Source organism: Gorilla gorilla, chromosome 21, assembly GCF_029281585.2.
Source record: "Gorilla gorilla gorilla isolate KB3781 chromosome 21, NHGRI_mGorGor1-v2.1_pri, whole genome shotgun sequence".
Classification (NCBI taxonomy): Eukaryota; Metazoa; Chordata; class Mammalia; order Primates; family Hominidae; genus Gorilla; species Gorilla gorilla.
The window spans coordinates 48,986,937-49,003,868 of record NC_073245.2 but is presented as its reverse complement, the minus strand read 5'-3'; the positions used below and the strand labels follow the sequence as shown (position 1 = coordinate 49,003,868).

The window sequence follows — 16,932 nt, the reverse complement described above, 5'->3', positions numbered from 1 at the left end:
GGTACCTTGAGATTGGCCACAGTGGGAGGATTTACAGCATAAAAATTGGTAAACACTACAAATCGGGGCTCCTCCTATCACTCCTGGAAAACTAATTGTTAAACATTAGCGGGCATACCACTTCTCTACCCCATCAAGACTTCACACCTAAGTGCTCACGTTTCCTCTGAGAATCTTTTGCTGCACAACCCACTCCTGCTATCAGTTTCTTATAAGTTAATTAGTAAACCTTATTTGAATGTTAGTGAGCATTATTTGAATGTCAGAATGCGAATAAGTTAACTTTGCAGAAAGGGAAGGAAATGTATTTGAAGGATGGCATGTTTTATAAAACCCAAGAGTAGGAACCTGACAACCTCAGCAGCTTCTCCCTGTCTTCCTCTCCTCTCTTTAAGCTTCACCCTCTCTGATATCATATTCCCCCTTTTTCTCTGTTTCTCTCTCTGTTGCATTTGCACAAGGACTGGGTGGGCTGTCCCAGCTCTGACTTTACAACATCTTCCAGTTCAAGCCCCTAGGAGACACTGACACAAATCCCTATCTCCCAATTCCACATTTCTGAAAGAAGGAAACTCTGATTGGTGCAGCTAGAGGCGAGTGTACCCCTTGGTCCAGTCTATGGCTGGGAGTGGTACCATGTGGTCTGCTGTGGGGCACAGAGACATGAGAAGGGCTGTGTGTGGAATGGGCTGTGATAGACTCAAACATTCTGCTTTTCTATTATTGTACGTTTAGGTGGTTTCTAGTTTTTCCCTATTGCAAATAATGCTGTGGTGAACATCTTGGTACAAAATCATTTTTTTACATTTCAGACTATTTCCTTAGGTATAAGTTGCAGAAATGAGATTAAAGGATAATAGAATATAAATGTGGCCGGGCACGATGGCTCATGCCTGTAATCCCAGCACTTTGGGAGGCCAAGGCGGGTGGATCACAAGGTCAGGAGTTTGAGATCAGCCTGGCCAATATGGTGAAACCCTGTCTGTACTAAAAATACAAAAATTAGCCGGGCATAGTGGTGGTCACCTGTAGTCCTAGCTACTCAGGAGGCTGAGGCAGGAGAATCGCTTGAACCCAGGAGGCGGAGGCTGCAGTGAGCTGAGATGGCACCACTGCACTCCAGCCTGGGTGACAGAGTGAGACTCCATCTCCACAAAAAAAAAAAAATATAAATGTTTTAAAGTTGTTTGATAAATACTGCCAAATTGTTTTTCAAAAGTGTGCCATATCTACAGCTTCCAGCAGTGTGTGGCGAGTGCGTTACTTTTCTATACTCTCGCTCAGCTGGCTGACATTTAAAAACGTCTTTTAAATATTTATTCCTTTTTTGGCCAGGTGCAATGGCTCATGTCTCTAATCCCAGCACTTTGGGAGACTGAGGTGGGCAGATTACTTGAGCTAGGAGTTCAAGACCAGTCTGAGCAACATGGTGAGAGCTCATCTCTACATTAAAAAAAAAAAAAAAAAGAGGCTGGGCACGGTGGCTTACGCCTGTAATCCTAGCACTTTGGGAGGCCGAGGCAGGTGGATTGCCTGAGCTCAGGAATTTAAGACCAGCCTGGGCAACACAGTGAAACCCCATCTCTACTAAAAAATACAAAAAATTAGCCGGGTGTGGCAGCATGCGCCTATAGTCCCAGCTACTCGGGAGGCTGAGGCAGGAGAATTGCTTGAAGCCGGGAGGTGGAGGTTGCAACAAGCTGAGACCACACCACTGCACTCTAGCCTGGGCAACAGAGCAAGACTCCATCTTTAAAAAAAAAAAAAAAAAGGGCCAGGCGTGGTGGCTCACACCTGTAATCCCAGCACTTTGGGAGGCCGAGAGAGGTGGATTGCTTGAGGCCAGGAGTTTGAGACCAGCCTGGCCAACGTAACAAAACCCTGTCTCTACTTAAAAAATACAAAAATTGGCCGGACGCAGTGGCTCACGCCTGTAATCCCAGCACTTTGGGAGGCTGAGGTGGGTGGATCGTGAGGTCAGGAGGTCGAGCCCATCCTGGCTAACACGGTGAAACCCCGTCTCTACTAAAAATACAAAAAATTAGCCAGGCATGGTGGCAGGCGCCTGTAGTCCCAGCTACTCGGGAAGCTGAGGCAGGAGAATGGCATGAACCCGGGAGGCGGAGCTTGCAGTGAGCCGAGATCGCGCCACTGCACTCCAGCCTGGGTGACAGAGCGAGACTCCATCTCAAAAAAAAAAAAAAAAATACAAAAATTAGCTGGGCATGGTGGCACATGCTTACAGTCCCAGCCACTTGGGTGATTGAGGCATGAGAATTGCTTGAACCCAGGAGGCAGTGAGCCAATATCGCACCACTGCACTCTAGCCTGAGCAACAGAGTGAGACTCTGTCTCAAAAATAAATAAATAATAAAGTCTGAAGGCAGGAAAAAAGCAAGTGTCTCAGTCTGAAGGCTGTCAGGCAGGAAGAATTCTCTTACTTGAGGGAGAGTAAGCCCTCTTGTTCTGTTCAAGCCTTTAACTGACTGGATGGGGTCCATGTTAGGGAGAATTCGCTTTTTTTTTTTTTTTTGAGACGGAGCCTCACTCTGTCACCCAGGTTGGAATGCAGTGGTGTGATCTCGGCTCACTGCAACCTCTGCCTCCCAGGCTCAAGCGATTCTTGTACCTCAGCTTCCCAACCAAGTAGCTGGGATTACAGGCACATGCCACCACGCCCGGCTACTTTTTTATTTTTAGTAGAGATAGGTTTTCACCATGTTGGCCAGGCTGGTCTCAAACTCCTGATCTCAAGTGATCCGCCTGCCTCAGTCTCCCAAAGTGGTGGGATTACAGACGTGAGCCACTGCGCCTGGCTGAGAATTTACATGTTAATCTCATCTCAAAGCACTCTGACAGAAACACCCAGAACAATGTTTTACGTAATATCTCGGCACCTGTGGCCCGGTCATATTGAATATAAAATTAACCATCACTTCCATATAACCAGCACCACATCAAGAAACAACAGCACAAAGCTGGCTGGATTTTGAATGTTGATTTTAAAGTTGATCCAAATATTGTTCAGTATGTAAAATGTGCGTGCTACCCATTGACCCAGTAGTTCTTCTTTTAGGAAGGTAGCCTATGGAAATATTCACAGAGCTGGATAAAGAAAAATAAAAAGAGGCTGGGCGCAGTGGCTCACCCAATCACCTGAGGTCGGGAGTTTGAGACCAGCCTGACCAATGCCGAGAAACCCCATCTCTACTAAAAATACAAAATTAGCCGGGTGTGGTGGCACATGCCTGTAATCCCAGCTACTCGGGAGGCTGAGGCAGGAGAATCGCTCGAACCCGGGAGGCAGAGGTTGCTGTGAGCTGAGATCGCATCATTGCACTCCAGCCTGGGCAACACGAGCTAAACTCCGTCTCAAAAAAAAAAAAAAAAAAAAAAAAAAGAGAGAGGGGAGGAAATCAAAGCTCAAGAGAGGTTAAGTAAATCTCCCAAGGTCACACAGCTAGTAATTGGCAAAGCTGGGATTTTAACCAAGCAGTTTGGCTCTATCACAGCACTTTTATTTTTTTTATTTATTTATTATTTACTTATTTATTTATTTTTGAGACGGAATCTCGCTCTGTTGCCTAGGCTGGAGTGCAGTGGCACGATCTCGGCTCACTGCAAGCTCTGCCTCCCAGGTTCACGCCATTCTTCTGCCTCAGCCTCCCAAGTAGCTGGGACTACAGGCACCTGCCACCACGCCCAGCTAATTTTTTGTATTTTTAGTAGAGATGGGGTTTCAGATGGTCTCGATCTCCTGACCTCGTGATCCGCCCGCCTTGGCCTCCCAAAGTGCTGGGATTACAGGCATGAGCCACCGCGCCCGGGCCATTTTATTTATTTTTTAAAGAGATGGGGTCTTGCTCTATTGCTCAAGCCAGAGCCCAGTGGCACAATCATAGCTCACTGCTGCCTTGACCTCCTGGGCTCAAAGGATCCTCCTGTCTCAGCCTCCCACATGGCCCAGCCCAGCAGCACTTTTTTTTTTTTTTTTTTTTGAGATGGAGTCTCACTCCGTCCCCCAGGCTGGAGTGCAGTGATGTGATCTTGGCTCACTGCAACCTCCGCCTCCTGGGTTCAAGCCGTTCTGCTGCTTCGGTCTCCCAAGTAGCTGGGACTGCAGGAACATGCCACCATGCCCGGGTAATTTTTGTATTTTGAGTAGAGATGGGGTTTCACCATGTTGGCCAGCCTGGTCTTGAACTCCTGACCTCAGGTGATCCACCTGCCATAGCCTCCCAAAGTGCTGGCATTACAGGTGTGAACCACCATGCCCAGCTGTCCAGCAGCACTTTTTTTTTTTTTTTTTTTTTTTTCAGATGGAGTCTTGCTCTTTCACCCAGGCTGGAGTGCAGTGGCACAATCTCAGCTCGCTGCAACCTCCGCACCCTGGGTTTAAGCGATTCTCCTGCCCTAGCCTCCCGAGTAGCTGGGACTACAGGCGCATGCCACCATGCCCAGCTAATTTTTGTATTTTTAGTAGAGATGGGGTTTCACCATGTTGGCCAGGATGGTCTCGATCTCCTGACCTCGTGATCCACCCGCCTCAGCCTCCCAAAGTGCTAGGATTACAGGCATGAGCCACCGTGCCTGGCAGCAGCACTTTTGATCATTATTTCTGTTTACTGGTAATAGTAAAAAATTAGAAACTACCCAAATGTACATAAAAAGTGAATTGGGGCCAGGCACAGTGGCTCACACCTGCAATCCCACCACTTTGGGAGGCCGAGGCGGGCAGATCACTAGAGGTCAGGAGTTTGAGACCAGCCTGACCAACATGCTAAAATCCCCTCTCTACTAAAAATACAAAAATTAGCTAGGCATGGTGGCACACGCTTGTAATCTTAGCTACTTGGGAGGCTGAGGCACAAGAATCACTTGAACCTGTGAGGTGGAGGTTGTAGTGAGTCGAGATCGTGCCACTGCACTCCAGCCTAGGCAACAGAGCAAGATTCTGTCTAAAAAATAAAAAAATAAAAAAAGCGAATTGGGTATATAAATCAGTTATTTCTATCTAGTGAAATGGCACAGAGACACTAAAAAAGAAGGCGATCAGCCAGGCATGGTGGCTCATGCCTTTGGGAGGCATGAGCACCCAAAGGTGCTAATTTCAGCAGTTTGGGAGGCTGAGGCAGGAGGATCGCTTGAGCCCAGGAGTTCAAGACCAGCCTGAGCAACATAGTGAGACCCTATCTCAAACGAAAAAAAAGGATAAAAAGGAAGGAGATCTAGACATACCTAGTGACAGAAAAGTGTTCGTGTTTTACAGTTGCAAAATAAGCTGTCATTTTGGTAAATGTATGTTAAGAATCTCTTTGGTGTGCAGGACCGTGGACAGTGTCCACTGTCCTCTCTGTATAGCCTAGAATATATTACAATGAACTTCCATTACCGCTCTAATGGGAGAAGAACAACAGAAAGAAAAAATTGGTCCAGTGAGGAGCTTCAGCCCCTGGGAACTGGTTTATGGCCGAGTCTCAGTTCCTTGCCTGGCATACCACACAGCGCATGGTGGTCCATGTCTCCTGGCTCCTCTTGACTTCCTGCCTCCCTCTTCCTAGGACGCTGTTTGTGACTGTAGTACCCAGTCTCTCACCTCCTGCTTCGCCCGATCGTCCCGCTCTGCCATCCGCCACTCTCCTTCCAAGTGCAGGCTGCACCCTTCAGAGTCCAGCTGGGGTGGGGAGGAGAGGGCACTCCCCCCCAGCGAGTGACAGAGCAGCCAAGCTCCCCGCCTCAACCAGCCCAGCCCTTGGATAGCAGAAGGGAACCAGCAGAGACGAGACGAAGTGAGGCGAGGGGCTGTGTCCTCAGCATTGCCTGGCCCTGGAGGGACAGCAGTGATGCCACTGCCAGAATGCAGCTTTCACATCAAGGTAAAGCCGGGTCTCCTGCTGGCCCCTGGGTGGTGAGCTTCGACTTCCCAGGGGAAGGCAGTGAGTGGGAGAGAGACCAAACCTGGGCTTCCCAAGCATCCACTGAGAGATCTGTCAAGAGCCGATCCCTGGGTCCTAAGAGAGAGCCTTGCCTGGTTCTGCCCATGCCACCCTCTTGGAAGAGCCCAAGAAGGATACATGTCTGGCCATGCCTTTGGGGAAAAGGAGTCAGAGAGATGTTTCCTGCTGACCATCCACCCCTTCATTCGGGAGGAGACACTGCTGAGAAGAACAGGCTTTGCTCTAGGGCTCCATGTTTGGTTCCTGGTGGAGCCCTGTTGGGCATCATCACCATCACCTCCTTCTCTCCACCACCTCCTCCTCCCAGCCCCACTGCTCTAGATTGCTGGGACACTAGGGAGTATGATAGGGCAGTAGCCAGGGCCAAGTATCTGCTTAGTGTCCTGGAGCCCTGGATCTCCCTGCCCATAGCCTGGATGCAGCAAGAGCTGGGAGGCGAAGTGGAAACGTGCAGGGCTCAGGGTTGGGGAGTGATTGCAATTGCCTTCCTTGCCAAAGTGACTTGGGGCCCCAACGTTCCCAGCAGACCCCTTGAGGACAGAAATAGGTAGAGTCAGTCTCAAGACCTGGTGCATAGATAAATGCCTAAATACACTGCCTTGATCTCAAGTGATCTCAGAGGCCTCTTTCCCTGGCACCCTGAGAGGCAGCAGGCACTACATCTCCACTGTGTTTACATCCTGCAGCTGGTCAGGGGGCAAAGATATTCCCAGTAAGAGATTCTTGGTTGGCCAGGTCAGGCCCAGGAGAACACCAAGAGGCCAGAGCCCAGGACACAGCAGTAGACTGGGGCCTGGAAACACATATCTTGCCTAGATTGTTTATTTGAATTTTTCATACTATAAATATTTAAGGTGGTTTACTTTATTTTAATAATTTAATTTACCCCAAAGTCCCTAAGGTAATTTATTGGAGGTTGAAACATGCATTCTTGCCACTGGGACAACATGGGGCTTCTAACAGCATGGACAGGCATGGGGTCCCCTGGGTGGACGAGGCAGCTTGGCAGCCAGGTTTGGAGACCTGGTCTCCTGGTCAGCTTTGGAGGGCCCCTCAACAGAGCTGGAGCCCTGCACCCCAACACTGCTGGCCATGTGGCCTCAGAACACTACTTATTACTCAATGCCTGGTACTTGGCCAGCCCCAGCGGTCCGTCTATAAATACTCACTGACAAGGTGGAGGGCTGGACGGCCATCACCACTCCCCAGACGTTCTCCATTGCCTGTCTCATTTCCCTCCCTCCCTCTGACACCTTTCTTCATGAGTCGAACGTGGATTACTAAAGCTCTAATAAGAGTGTGGAGATCCCTCCAAGTTTCCCAAATGAGAACTCACAGGAAAACAGGACTGAACTTTGAGAATGTTGTTTATCGCAGCTTTGCACATAAACCTGAGTGTCTCCTAGCCTGCCTCGGTTCTCACCAGCCTGCCAGCCTTTTCACCAGCCTCTCTCCTTAGCCTTATGGCCTTTCACGGCTCTTCTCCCTGCCCCAGCTCTGCTGCCCGCCCTTCCTCACGTCCCCTGTGAGCTGCCTGAGCCATTGGTTGGATTTCGACATGGCTCATTGCAGCATGTGGGGCAGCGCCTCCCATGGCCTTGCCTTGGTGCCGGTGAACCCCTTTTGATTGCACACATGCTCCCCACACACACATAGACATCAGCCTTCCTGTAACTGACTGGGGACCCAGAGTGGAAACACCAGGATGGATCAGCTTGTCTGCAGAATTTCCCATCAGGAAGACCAAAAGCCAGTAGCTTTGCTGATTTGCCCCCAGGACTCTGGAGGTGCCCCTGCACTCCCACCTCCCACCTGCCAGTTCCCAGACCCACCCATTCAGGATCACCTGGACCAGTTACCCCAAGTCCTGCATCTCCCTTCCCTGCAGGCTGAACACCAGGGTCATGCCAGTCCCGCCAGCCGCTTCCTCCATGCCCCAGTGACTGGTGTGGGCAGAGCAGGCAGCCAGTGGAGCTGTGGGCCAGTTCCGCTCTTGGATGCTGCTGCTCTCACCCATGAGGTCAGGGGGGACCTCCAAGGTTATCTCCAGGTGAGGGGATTCACATCAGGCCACAAGCCACCAGAGGCCTTCTGCCACCTCCCAGAGCGACAGAGAGCCAGGGAGGCTGCGTACTCAGCCTCGGGGAGAAATCCCCGTGGGACCTGAGCCCCAAGACCTACGGACCACTCAGCCTTACCATCGTACTGTCCAGGATTGTCCTTGCCATCTTCGTTGTCTCAGCCAGACCTTGGTTTTCAGTAAAGCCCTAGTTTCTACTTCCTGCATGCCACTGTGCAAGGCCACTCATCACTGTTCCTGCAGAAGCCTCCGGACGTGGGGCTGGATGGGGTTGAAAATGTTACATGTAAATATTGGTTTGGTTCGGTTTTTAGCATTTTACTTGGTAACTGGTTGTTTTCTTTTTTGGGGTGGGGGGATTGGTTTGTAAAAATTCTCTACTCTTTTGGAATGTGATTTCTAAGTTTGTTTGTTTCTTCAAATGCCTTTTAAGTCTTGGTAACATTCCCAAAGCAGAAAACTGCCTGACCCACAGTGGGGATTCCCTGGAGAATTGGGGTCCCAAGAAGGAATGCTGCCCTTCTCGAACCCTTTCTCCCCCTTCCTCCTGCCTCTCTGCCTTTTACTGCTATTCCCTTCCTTCTCCTCCTTTATCCTTCTTTCTCTTTCCCCCATCTCCACTCTCTCTTCAACCAAAGTCCCAAGGAACCCTCGGGTCTCAATCCCCCATAGACCACTTGGCTTGGGTCCATAGGGTTGGCATCAGTTGGTTGGCGGAAATGGGGGACCAGTTGGCATGATGGCCCTAAACTGGGAAATCTCATGTTTCTTATGTCTCACCTCTTTCCAGAGCCAAATCAGCCCCTTTTGGAATGATGACTTCATTGGAATGCAAATCAAGTCATTTTGGTGCATCAGTGGCTCTTACGCCTGCACACACGAGACATCAGAATCCAATCCTCTGACCCCGTGCCAGCCCTTTCCCCCAGTTTATTTCCCACCAAAGGCTGACCTCTAAGAGGTCTTGCTTTCTATGAACTCAAGATGGGTCCCACCTCTAGGTGTCCCCAGGTGCACTCTTCTACCAGTTGGCTTCCGATGTGACAAGGCCAAGGGCCCAAAGACTTGACCCTCTTACACCCTGTGCTGACGTGGTTCCATCATGTCCACCTGCATGCACTTTTATGGTTTCATCACCCAGCCTCTTCTCCTCTGGCCCACCCAGCATCCAGGCTCTTTCTCCCTCTCCCCTCCTATCTAGAATGTCCCCTGCTTCTAGCCTCACCAGACCCCCCAAGCTCCCACTACTTCTTCCATAATAATAGTAATAACAATGGTTATCATCATCCCCTGCACATCCCGCCTAAAGCACTTAACTATATAGAAAACGTTTCCCCTGGCCGGGCATGGTGGCTCATGCCTGAAATCCCAGCTCTTTGGGAGGCTGAGGCGAGCGGATCAGTTGAGGTCAGGAGTTCAACGCCAGCCTGGCCAACGTGGTGAATCCCTGTCTGTACTAAAAGTACAAAAAATTAGCTGAGCATGGTGGTGCGTGCCTGTAATCCCAGCTACTCGGGAGGCTGAGGTGGGAGAATCGCTTGAGCCCAGGAGGCGGAGGTTGCAGGAGCAGAGATTGCGCCACTGCACTCCAGCCTGGATGACAGAGTGAGACCCAATCTCAAAAAAGAAATCGTTTCCCACCCCACATCTCCTTCACACCTCTCAGGGACAACTCTGGGAGGCAGCCTTGGCAGGACATGGGTTAGTGCGCCCATTTTGCTGTGAGGAAACTGAGGTACAGGTCTCATCCCAGAGCATGAGAAGTCACTGAGTTTAGATGAGAACTTGGGTCCAACTCTGTCCTGTTTGCTGTGCAAATCCGCTGCCCTGCTGGGGGCTTTTGGTGGGTCCAGAATACCCAGAATATGCTGCTGGCCAACCCAGGCATAAAACAAGTCCATTCTAGATCACTGAGCCTGTGTATTCCAGAGGGTGATCTGAGGTCCCCATTCAGCAGAATTCTCTGAGGGCATGTTCAGAATGCAGATTCCTGGGCCCCACCTTGAATCTGCATGTTTAACAAACTCTCCCGGGGTTGGGGGGTGGGCGCAGTGGTCACACCTGTAATCCCAGCACTTTGGAAGGCCGAGGTGGGTGGATCACTTGAGCTCAGGAGTTCGAGCCTGGCCAATATGGTGAAACCCTGTCTCTACTAAAAATGCAAAAATTAGCCAGGTGTGGTGGCACATGCCTGTAATCCCAGCTACTTGGGAGGCTGAGGCAGGAGAATCACTTGAACCCGGGGGGAGCAGAGGTTGCAGTGAGCCGAGATTGTGCCATGGCGCTCTAGCCTGGGCAACGGAATGAGACTTGTCTCAAAAAAAATAAAAAATAAAACCAGCCCTCCCAGGGGGATCTTAGGCACTGTTGGCCACACCGTTGGTGTTCGTGGCCCTGATTATTAGGCTATCTTTCTTTTTTAAAGTTTTTTTAGATTTATTTTTTATTATTTTTATTTATTTATTTATTATTATTTTTAGAGACAGGGGGTCTCCCTATGTTGCCCAGGCTGGTTTCAAACTCCTGGGCTCAAGTGATCTGCCCTCCCCAGCCTCCCAAAGTGCTGGGGTTACAGGCATCAGCCACCGTGCCAGGTCATCTTCCTTTTTCTTTTTCTTTTTTTTTTTTTTTGGAGACAGAGTCTTGCTCTGTCATTCAGGCTGGAGTACAGTGGCGCCATCTCAGCTCACCGCAGCCTCCACCTCCCAGGTTCAAGCAGTTCTCCTGCCTCAACCTCCCGAGTAACTGGGATTACAGGTGTGTGCCACCACACCCGACTAATTTTTTTATTTTTAGTAGAGACGGGGTTTCACCATGTTGGCCAGGCTGGTCTTGAACTCCTGACCTCAGGTGATCCACCCACCTCGGCCTCCCAAAGTACTGGGATTATAGGCGTGAGCCACGGCGTCCAGCCTCATCTTTCTTTTAACCAATAAACATGATGCTGTATCTTAAAAAGAGCACTGGGCAGGGACTTAAGGGATCGAGTCCTCAACCAAACTGATTTAATTACTCAGGATTTTCAAAAAGCATCAGAGGCTATTTACAATCTTAATCATAGGGGTTCAGTAAAATAAAAATAAGAAGTAAAAAAGCAAGAGAAATTCTGTAAATCTAACTGGTGTAATTCCCATAATCATGCAATTAAGTTTTACTCTTGAGTTTCCTGACAGCCATGGTAAAAAGAGAAACACATCAGGATTTATAATTTTTATCATCCAATTATGGGAAGCAAGCATGTTGGCCCCAGGAGACGAACTCTTCTACTAATTTATAGCATGTATCCTTTCATCAAGGGCCACTGAGCCAGTTGGTGAGTCAACGGGTGAACCTAAGATGCAAGGATGTTTTCCAGGTGACTATTTAAAAAAATAAATAATCCACCGACGTGATTGACCTTGGCGAGATCATGTTTCTAGTCTATACCTCAGTTTCCCCATCTGTAAAGTGAGGATAATGTCCCACCCCATGTAACTGTGGTGAGGACCAACTGCAACACTGTGCCTGCGAGTCTCCTTGGAAAAGTGTAAGGTTCTACACAAATGGAAAGTGGTCTGATCACACTCAGTGTCCCCAGCCCAGCCTTTCAGTGCCCTGGCCCTGGGGTGGGGGACAATACTCTCCTCACCCCCTTCACTAGTCTTCATGAATAGCAAAGAGGCCATAACATAATTTGGTCTAAACCCCTTCCTTTTTAAAAGAATGATGGCAAAATGTGCATAACATTAAATTTACCATTTTAAAGATTTCTAAGTGGCTCGAAGTACATTTGCAATGTGTAACTGCCACCTCCAGAACTTTTTCGTCATCCTAAACTGAAACTCTGTACCCACTAAACAGTAACTCCCCACTCCCCCTGTCCCCAGTCCCTGGTAACCTCTATTCTACTTTTTTTTTTTTTCTCTGTGGATTGGCCTATTCTAGGTATCTCTTTTAAGTAGAATCATTTAGTATTTGTCCTTTTGTGTCCAGCCCCCTCATTTTTTGAGATAAGGAATCAGGCCCAGAGAAGGCAGTGGCTCACCCAAGGTCACACAGCAAACCAGAGGCAGAGCCAAGACCAGAACCCAGGTTTCCTGACTCCCAACAGGTCTTGCATCCCCAGTAGTGAATGAGACACTGCTTTGACTTTCTGTAATCTTGGTTTAGCCCCTTCCTCTCTCTGGGCTCAGTCTGTTTCCCACCACTCACCCATTCTTTCTTTATCATCTCCCTCCAAAGCCTCTTGTCCTCCTGCCTCCTCTTCTCCTTGGCTGGTTCCTGCCAGCAAATGGAGTGGCCCTGGTCCATGCCAGGTTTTCCTCTTCTGGGTCCGGAGCTCACTGTAGTATTCAGCCCTCAGTCCTCCCAGGATGTTCTTCCCAGCACTGCTCCCTCCTGCGGATTTTCCTGTAACCTCAGTAACTGGCTTCTCGTCCCCCTGCTTCCTACCAGGGAAGCCTTCCTGTCCACGTCTGTGGTTTCCCAACTCTGATATTTGCTCTCAAATGTGGTGGTGTCCTGGTTCTGTGTTTATTTATTTTGTGTTTTCTCACACCAAAAAAAAAAAGCCTCTTCCTCCAATGCATCAGGAGGCACCAGCCCTGCCAGCCCTTCTCACAGGGCTCACCCTGCCCCAGCAACCCCCCAGTGCCACCCTTAAGCCACGCTGTCTTCTCTGTAAGCAGCCTGCCAGCAGCAGCCCCAGCACTTTGCAATGGGCGTGTGTGTGGTGGTGGTGGTGGGGGCTTGGATCCCTCCTTTTTCCTCCTCTGCCCTGCCCAGGCCCAGATGGCCTTGACTGTAAAGCAGGTGCTGCCTGACAGGTTCTTCTCTCCCTGTCTCTGGTCATTGATCCATCTCTTTGTCCATTCAGTATCCAACCATCCTCTCCATTCTCCTCTGGACCTCACCACTCTCAGAGCTGCTTGTCCTGGCAGAATCTACAGTTCACCCCAACTCTATGCCTTACCCCTCCCAACCCAACAGCATTTGCAGTTTGCAAAATACACAGACCCAAGTCCTGAGGGGACTGAGGACATGATGCTGGGCCCAAGTCTCCTGCTCAGGGCTTCTCTCCACTGCCAGCCCTGCCACTCCTTCCTCACCCTCCTTGGAGCCTCCTCTGCTGCTTGTCTATCCCAACGGCCCTGCTCCCCTCCCTTCCTGCCCTTCACCAGCTTTCTGGACACCATGCCCTGAGGAAGGGACCTTTGGTTTTCTCTAAACATCTTTGAAGGGCTGAGGCAGTCAGGGCTGGCTGCCTTGTCACTCTTTATTTGGAAGCCACTCAAACCATTCCCAAGAAGAGGGACCTCAGCTGGCAATCTGGAAACCTGGCCCAGGTCTGGGCAGATGTCTTTACTTCTCCTACCCTCCCAGTCTTGTGATCCTGTGATGAGCACCAGGATGGCCCTGTGGGCCCTAGAGCACCCCTCATGCTGTAGGGTCCTGCAGCCCCATCCTTTCTCTACTGGGCCCTGGTATCCTGGCTCCTCTCTCAGCTCTGCCGCTGATCTCTGTGCCTTAGTTTACTTCTCTGCACGGGGGACTCACCCCAAGACCATTTCCAGCAGCTTCCCAGGTGATGTGGTGCCCCAAGGCTGGGCTTTGCCAGCTGTGGCCCAGCTCCTTAGTGCTGCCCAGGAGACACCAGGCTGCTCAGAATGAGGTGACTGCGGGCACCATTCTCAGCCAGTGTTTCTCGTATTGCATTCCAGCAGCAGGAATATCACCTGGGAACTTGATAGAAGTGCAAATTAGCAGCCCCACCCAAGACCCACTGAATTAGAGCTTGTGGAGTGGGGCCCTACAAGCTGGGGTTTTAAGGAGCCCTCCAAATGATTCTGACGCATAAGAATATGCCAACTGCTGATCTGGCCTAGCCATTAGTAGAGCCTGGGAAGGGACTGGGACTGGCTAGGCCAAGAACAGGTGGAAAACACCAGCCTTATCTGGACTCCTGAGATTGGGAACCACCACCAACAAAAACCAACCCTATAGTCACTCCTCTTGGAAGAGGAAGAGAAGTTGGAGGGCCTGGAGAAAGCACACATTGTTTCCTTCCCTGCTTCTGCTCACCTCTCTCACTTGTCTTGGTTTTACAAAAGGCTGTGTGGATGGTGCCAGCCAGGGAGCGGGTGGGAGTCCTGGGGAGGCAGGAGGCAGAAGACCCTGACTGTTTCTCCCTTGGGAACCTCACCATAGGCCAGATAGCCCCTCTTCAAACTGAAAGAAATCTTAACTCCGCAAAGAAAGAATCCTAAATCCCCAGTTCCTCCTCCTCCCAACCCCAGGGATACCTTGTAGACAGTGCCAAAAAACAGCTCCAACCCCCAGCAGCTGGGAAGAGAGCCAGAAGCTGCCCTTCCTCCTCATCCTGGCCCCTCCCCAGCCCCCGCCAATACTGTGAACCCCCTTCCCACTCAGCCTGGTTTCCTGGTGAGGGTCCTGCAGTCATGGGCCCTGGGGGACCCTCAGGGCAAGGCCCATGAGAGGGAAGGGACCAAGGGCATCCTTGGGCCAACTGTCCACCTCTCTTGTCCACTATTCTCTCCTTTCCACTTCTGTCTTCAAAAGGCTCCTTCCTAGGATGGATCGGGTGCTAGGACAACTGCAGTCCAATCCACCAGCTCTCCCTGCCCCTGTGTCTTATTTCAGACATGAGAATAACTGTACAGTGTAAACTTATAAAGCGTTTTTAATGGTTGTAGATTGGAAATAAAGTATGTCATATGAGCAGCTGCCGTGGACTTGGCCTCCTCTCTGATTTTTCTAATGAGGTGGGTGGGGGCCCCAGCAGATCTGAAACCTAACTTTTCCCCACTCCCAGCTGCCTGGGAAGTGGGGAGCCCAGGGAGGCCACAGCCAGCTGGCTGGTTTGGAGTCACTTGGGAGGGGCCACCAGGTGTTCTGGCTGCTGCCTGCTGATACTTCAGCGTCTCCCACACAGTGTGATATGACCACTGAGAAACAAATGCAGTCTTCAAAAAGAAGAAAAATAGAATTGAACTTTTCTACAAAAGACTTTAACAATTTTATGAAAAAAAAAGACACTTTTAGGTGTGTGTCAATTGTCTACTGAAGTGTAATTAATTATTCCAAAACATTTATTATACCCCACAGATGCTATGGGTCAGGAATTTGGGAGCTGGGCAGTTCTGATTCAAGGTCTCAGGAGGTTGCAGTCAGTTGTCAGTCAGGCTACAGTCATTTGAATGCCTGATGAGCTGGAAGACCCATTTGCAAAGTAGCTACTTATGCCTGGCAAGTCATTGCTGGCTGTTTGCAGGAGGCCTCAGTTCCTCACCATGTGGACCTCTGTAGGCTGCTTGCGTGCCTTCACAACATGGCGGCTGGCTTCCTCCACAGCATGTGATCTACGAGAGAGCAGGAAATCACAATGTCTTTTATAGCTAAGCCTTGAAACTCACAGACTAGGCCAGGCGTGGTGGCTCATGCCTGTAATCCCAGCACTTTGGGAGGCCGAGGCGGGCAGATCACCTGAGGTCGGGAGTTCGAGATCAGCCTGACCAACATAGAGAAACCTCGTCTCTACTAAAAATACACAGTTAGCTGGGTGTGGTGGTGCATGCCTGTAATCCCAGCTACTCGGGAGGCTGAGGCAGGAGAATCGCTTGAACTCAGGAGGCAGAGGTTGCTGTGAACCAAGATCGCGCCATTGCACTCTAGGCTGGGCAACAAGAGCAAAACTCCGTCTCAAAAAAAAAAAAAAAGTCACAGACTATAATGTCTATAATGTCTGCAATATCTAATTGGTTATATAGACTAGCATTCTTCAGCGTGGGAGGGGACTACATGAGGGCATGAACACCAGGAACCAGGGATCATTGGGGGCCATCTTAGAAGCTGGCTACATGATACTTTCATAGATCTCTTCTATGAGGGGCTAATAACAGCCAGGCATGTGCTAGGTATTGAGGATACAATGGATGGGCCTGGAAGATATGAAATCAAATGTTAATGGCAGGGGGAGCCCAGGGTGCTCAGCCAGCCCAGAGGAAACAAGAAAGGCTTCACAGAGGAAAGGACATCTGAATGACACCTAAGATTGAGATGTTGACCAGATGAAGGCCATGGTGGTGTGTTGTAGGCAGGAGACTGAGGGGAAGTGGTTCCAGGGAGAGGGAATACCATGTGTGAAAGCCTCGTAGAAAGAGAGCAGAGCAGAACTGGGGAACTGAAAGAAGAGGCTGGGTCAGATCACACAGTGCCTTTTTTCTTTTTCCTTTTCTTTTTTTTGAGATGAAATCTTGCTCTGTTGCCCAGACTGGAGTACAGTGGCATGTTCTCAGCTCACCGCAGCCCTGGCCTCCCAGGTTCAAGTGATTCTCCTGCTTCAGCCTCTCGAGTAACAGGGATTATAGGTGCATACCACCACACCTGGCTAATTTTTGTATTTTTAGTAGAGACAGGGTTTTGCTATGTTGGCCAGGCTGGTCTCAAACTCCTGACCTCAAGTGATCCGCAGGCCTCGGCCTCCCAAACTGCTGGGATTAGAGGCATGAGCCACCACACCCAGCCTAATGACACAGTGCCTTATAGGGGAAAAAAATGTGTGCCTCCTGTGGACAGGAGGGAGCCATGCAACAATTCAAAGCAGGGAAACGATGTAGAAGATGTATTGGGTCTGGATTCCATGAAATCATTTTCTCATTGTGCCCTAGGATGGCCAGCCCTAGCTGGGAAGGAACACTGAGTTCTCTTCCTGGCACATTGACAGAGAGGAGTTTAAGAGGCGGGCAAGCATAAAAGGAACTGGGTATCTCTCAACCCCAGAAAGTGATATTCAGGGAACCAAGGGCAAATCTCTGCTTTCAGAATGGCTGCTGCAGCCAGCAGGCTGGAACCACAGGGTGGAAATTTCAGGAAGGCAGATTTTTGTCTCCCACCAGA

The 16,932-nt window shown here is 50.0% G+C and overlaps 1 protein-coding gene across 2 annotated transcripts in view; it reads left to right on the top strand.

Moving 5' to 3' along the window:
* The window catches only part of MTCL2 (microtubule crosslinking factor 2), an 85,800-nt gene extending 71,043 nt beyond the window's left edge, over positions 1–14,757 (top strand). The window contains exons 15-16 of one of the 2 annotated variants that reach the window (XR_010132206.1): positions 5,562–5,876; positions 7,846–14,757. Coding sequence is in view for 1 of the 2 variants with exons in the window: in XM_019017272.4 (XP_018872817.3) it covers positions 5,562–5,714 (153 nt within the window). In the remaining variant the exon portion in view is untranslated. Of the gene's footprint in view, positions 1–5,561 lie in introns of both variants that reach the window. The other variant, XM_019017272.4, reaches the window with a different exon arrangement.
* The last annotated feature ends 2,175 nt before the right edge of the window (positions 14,758–16,932 follow it).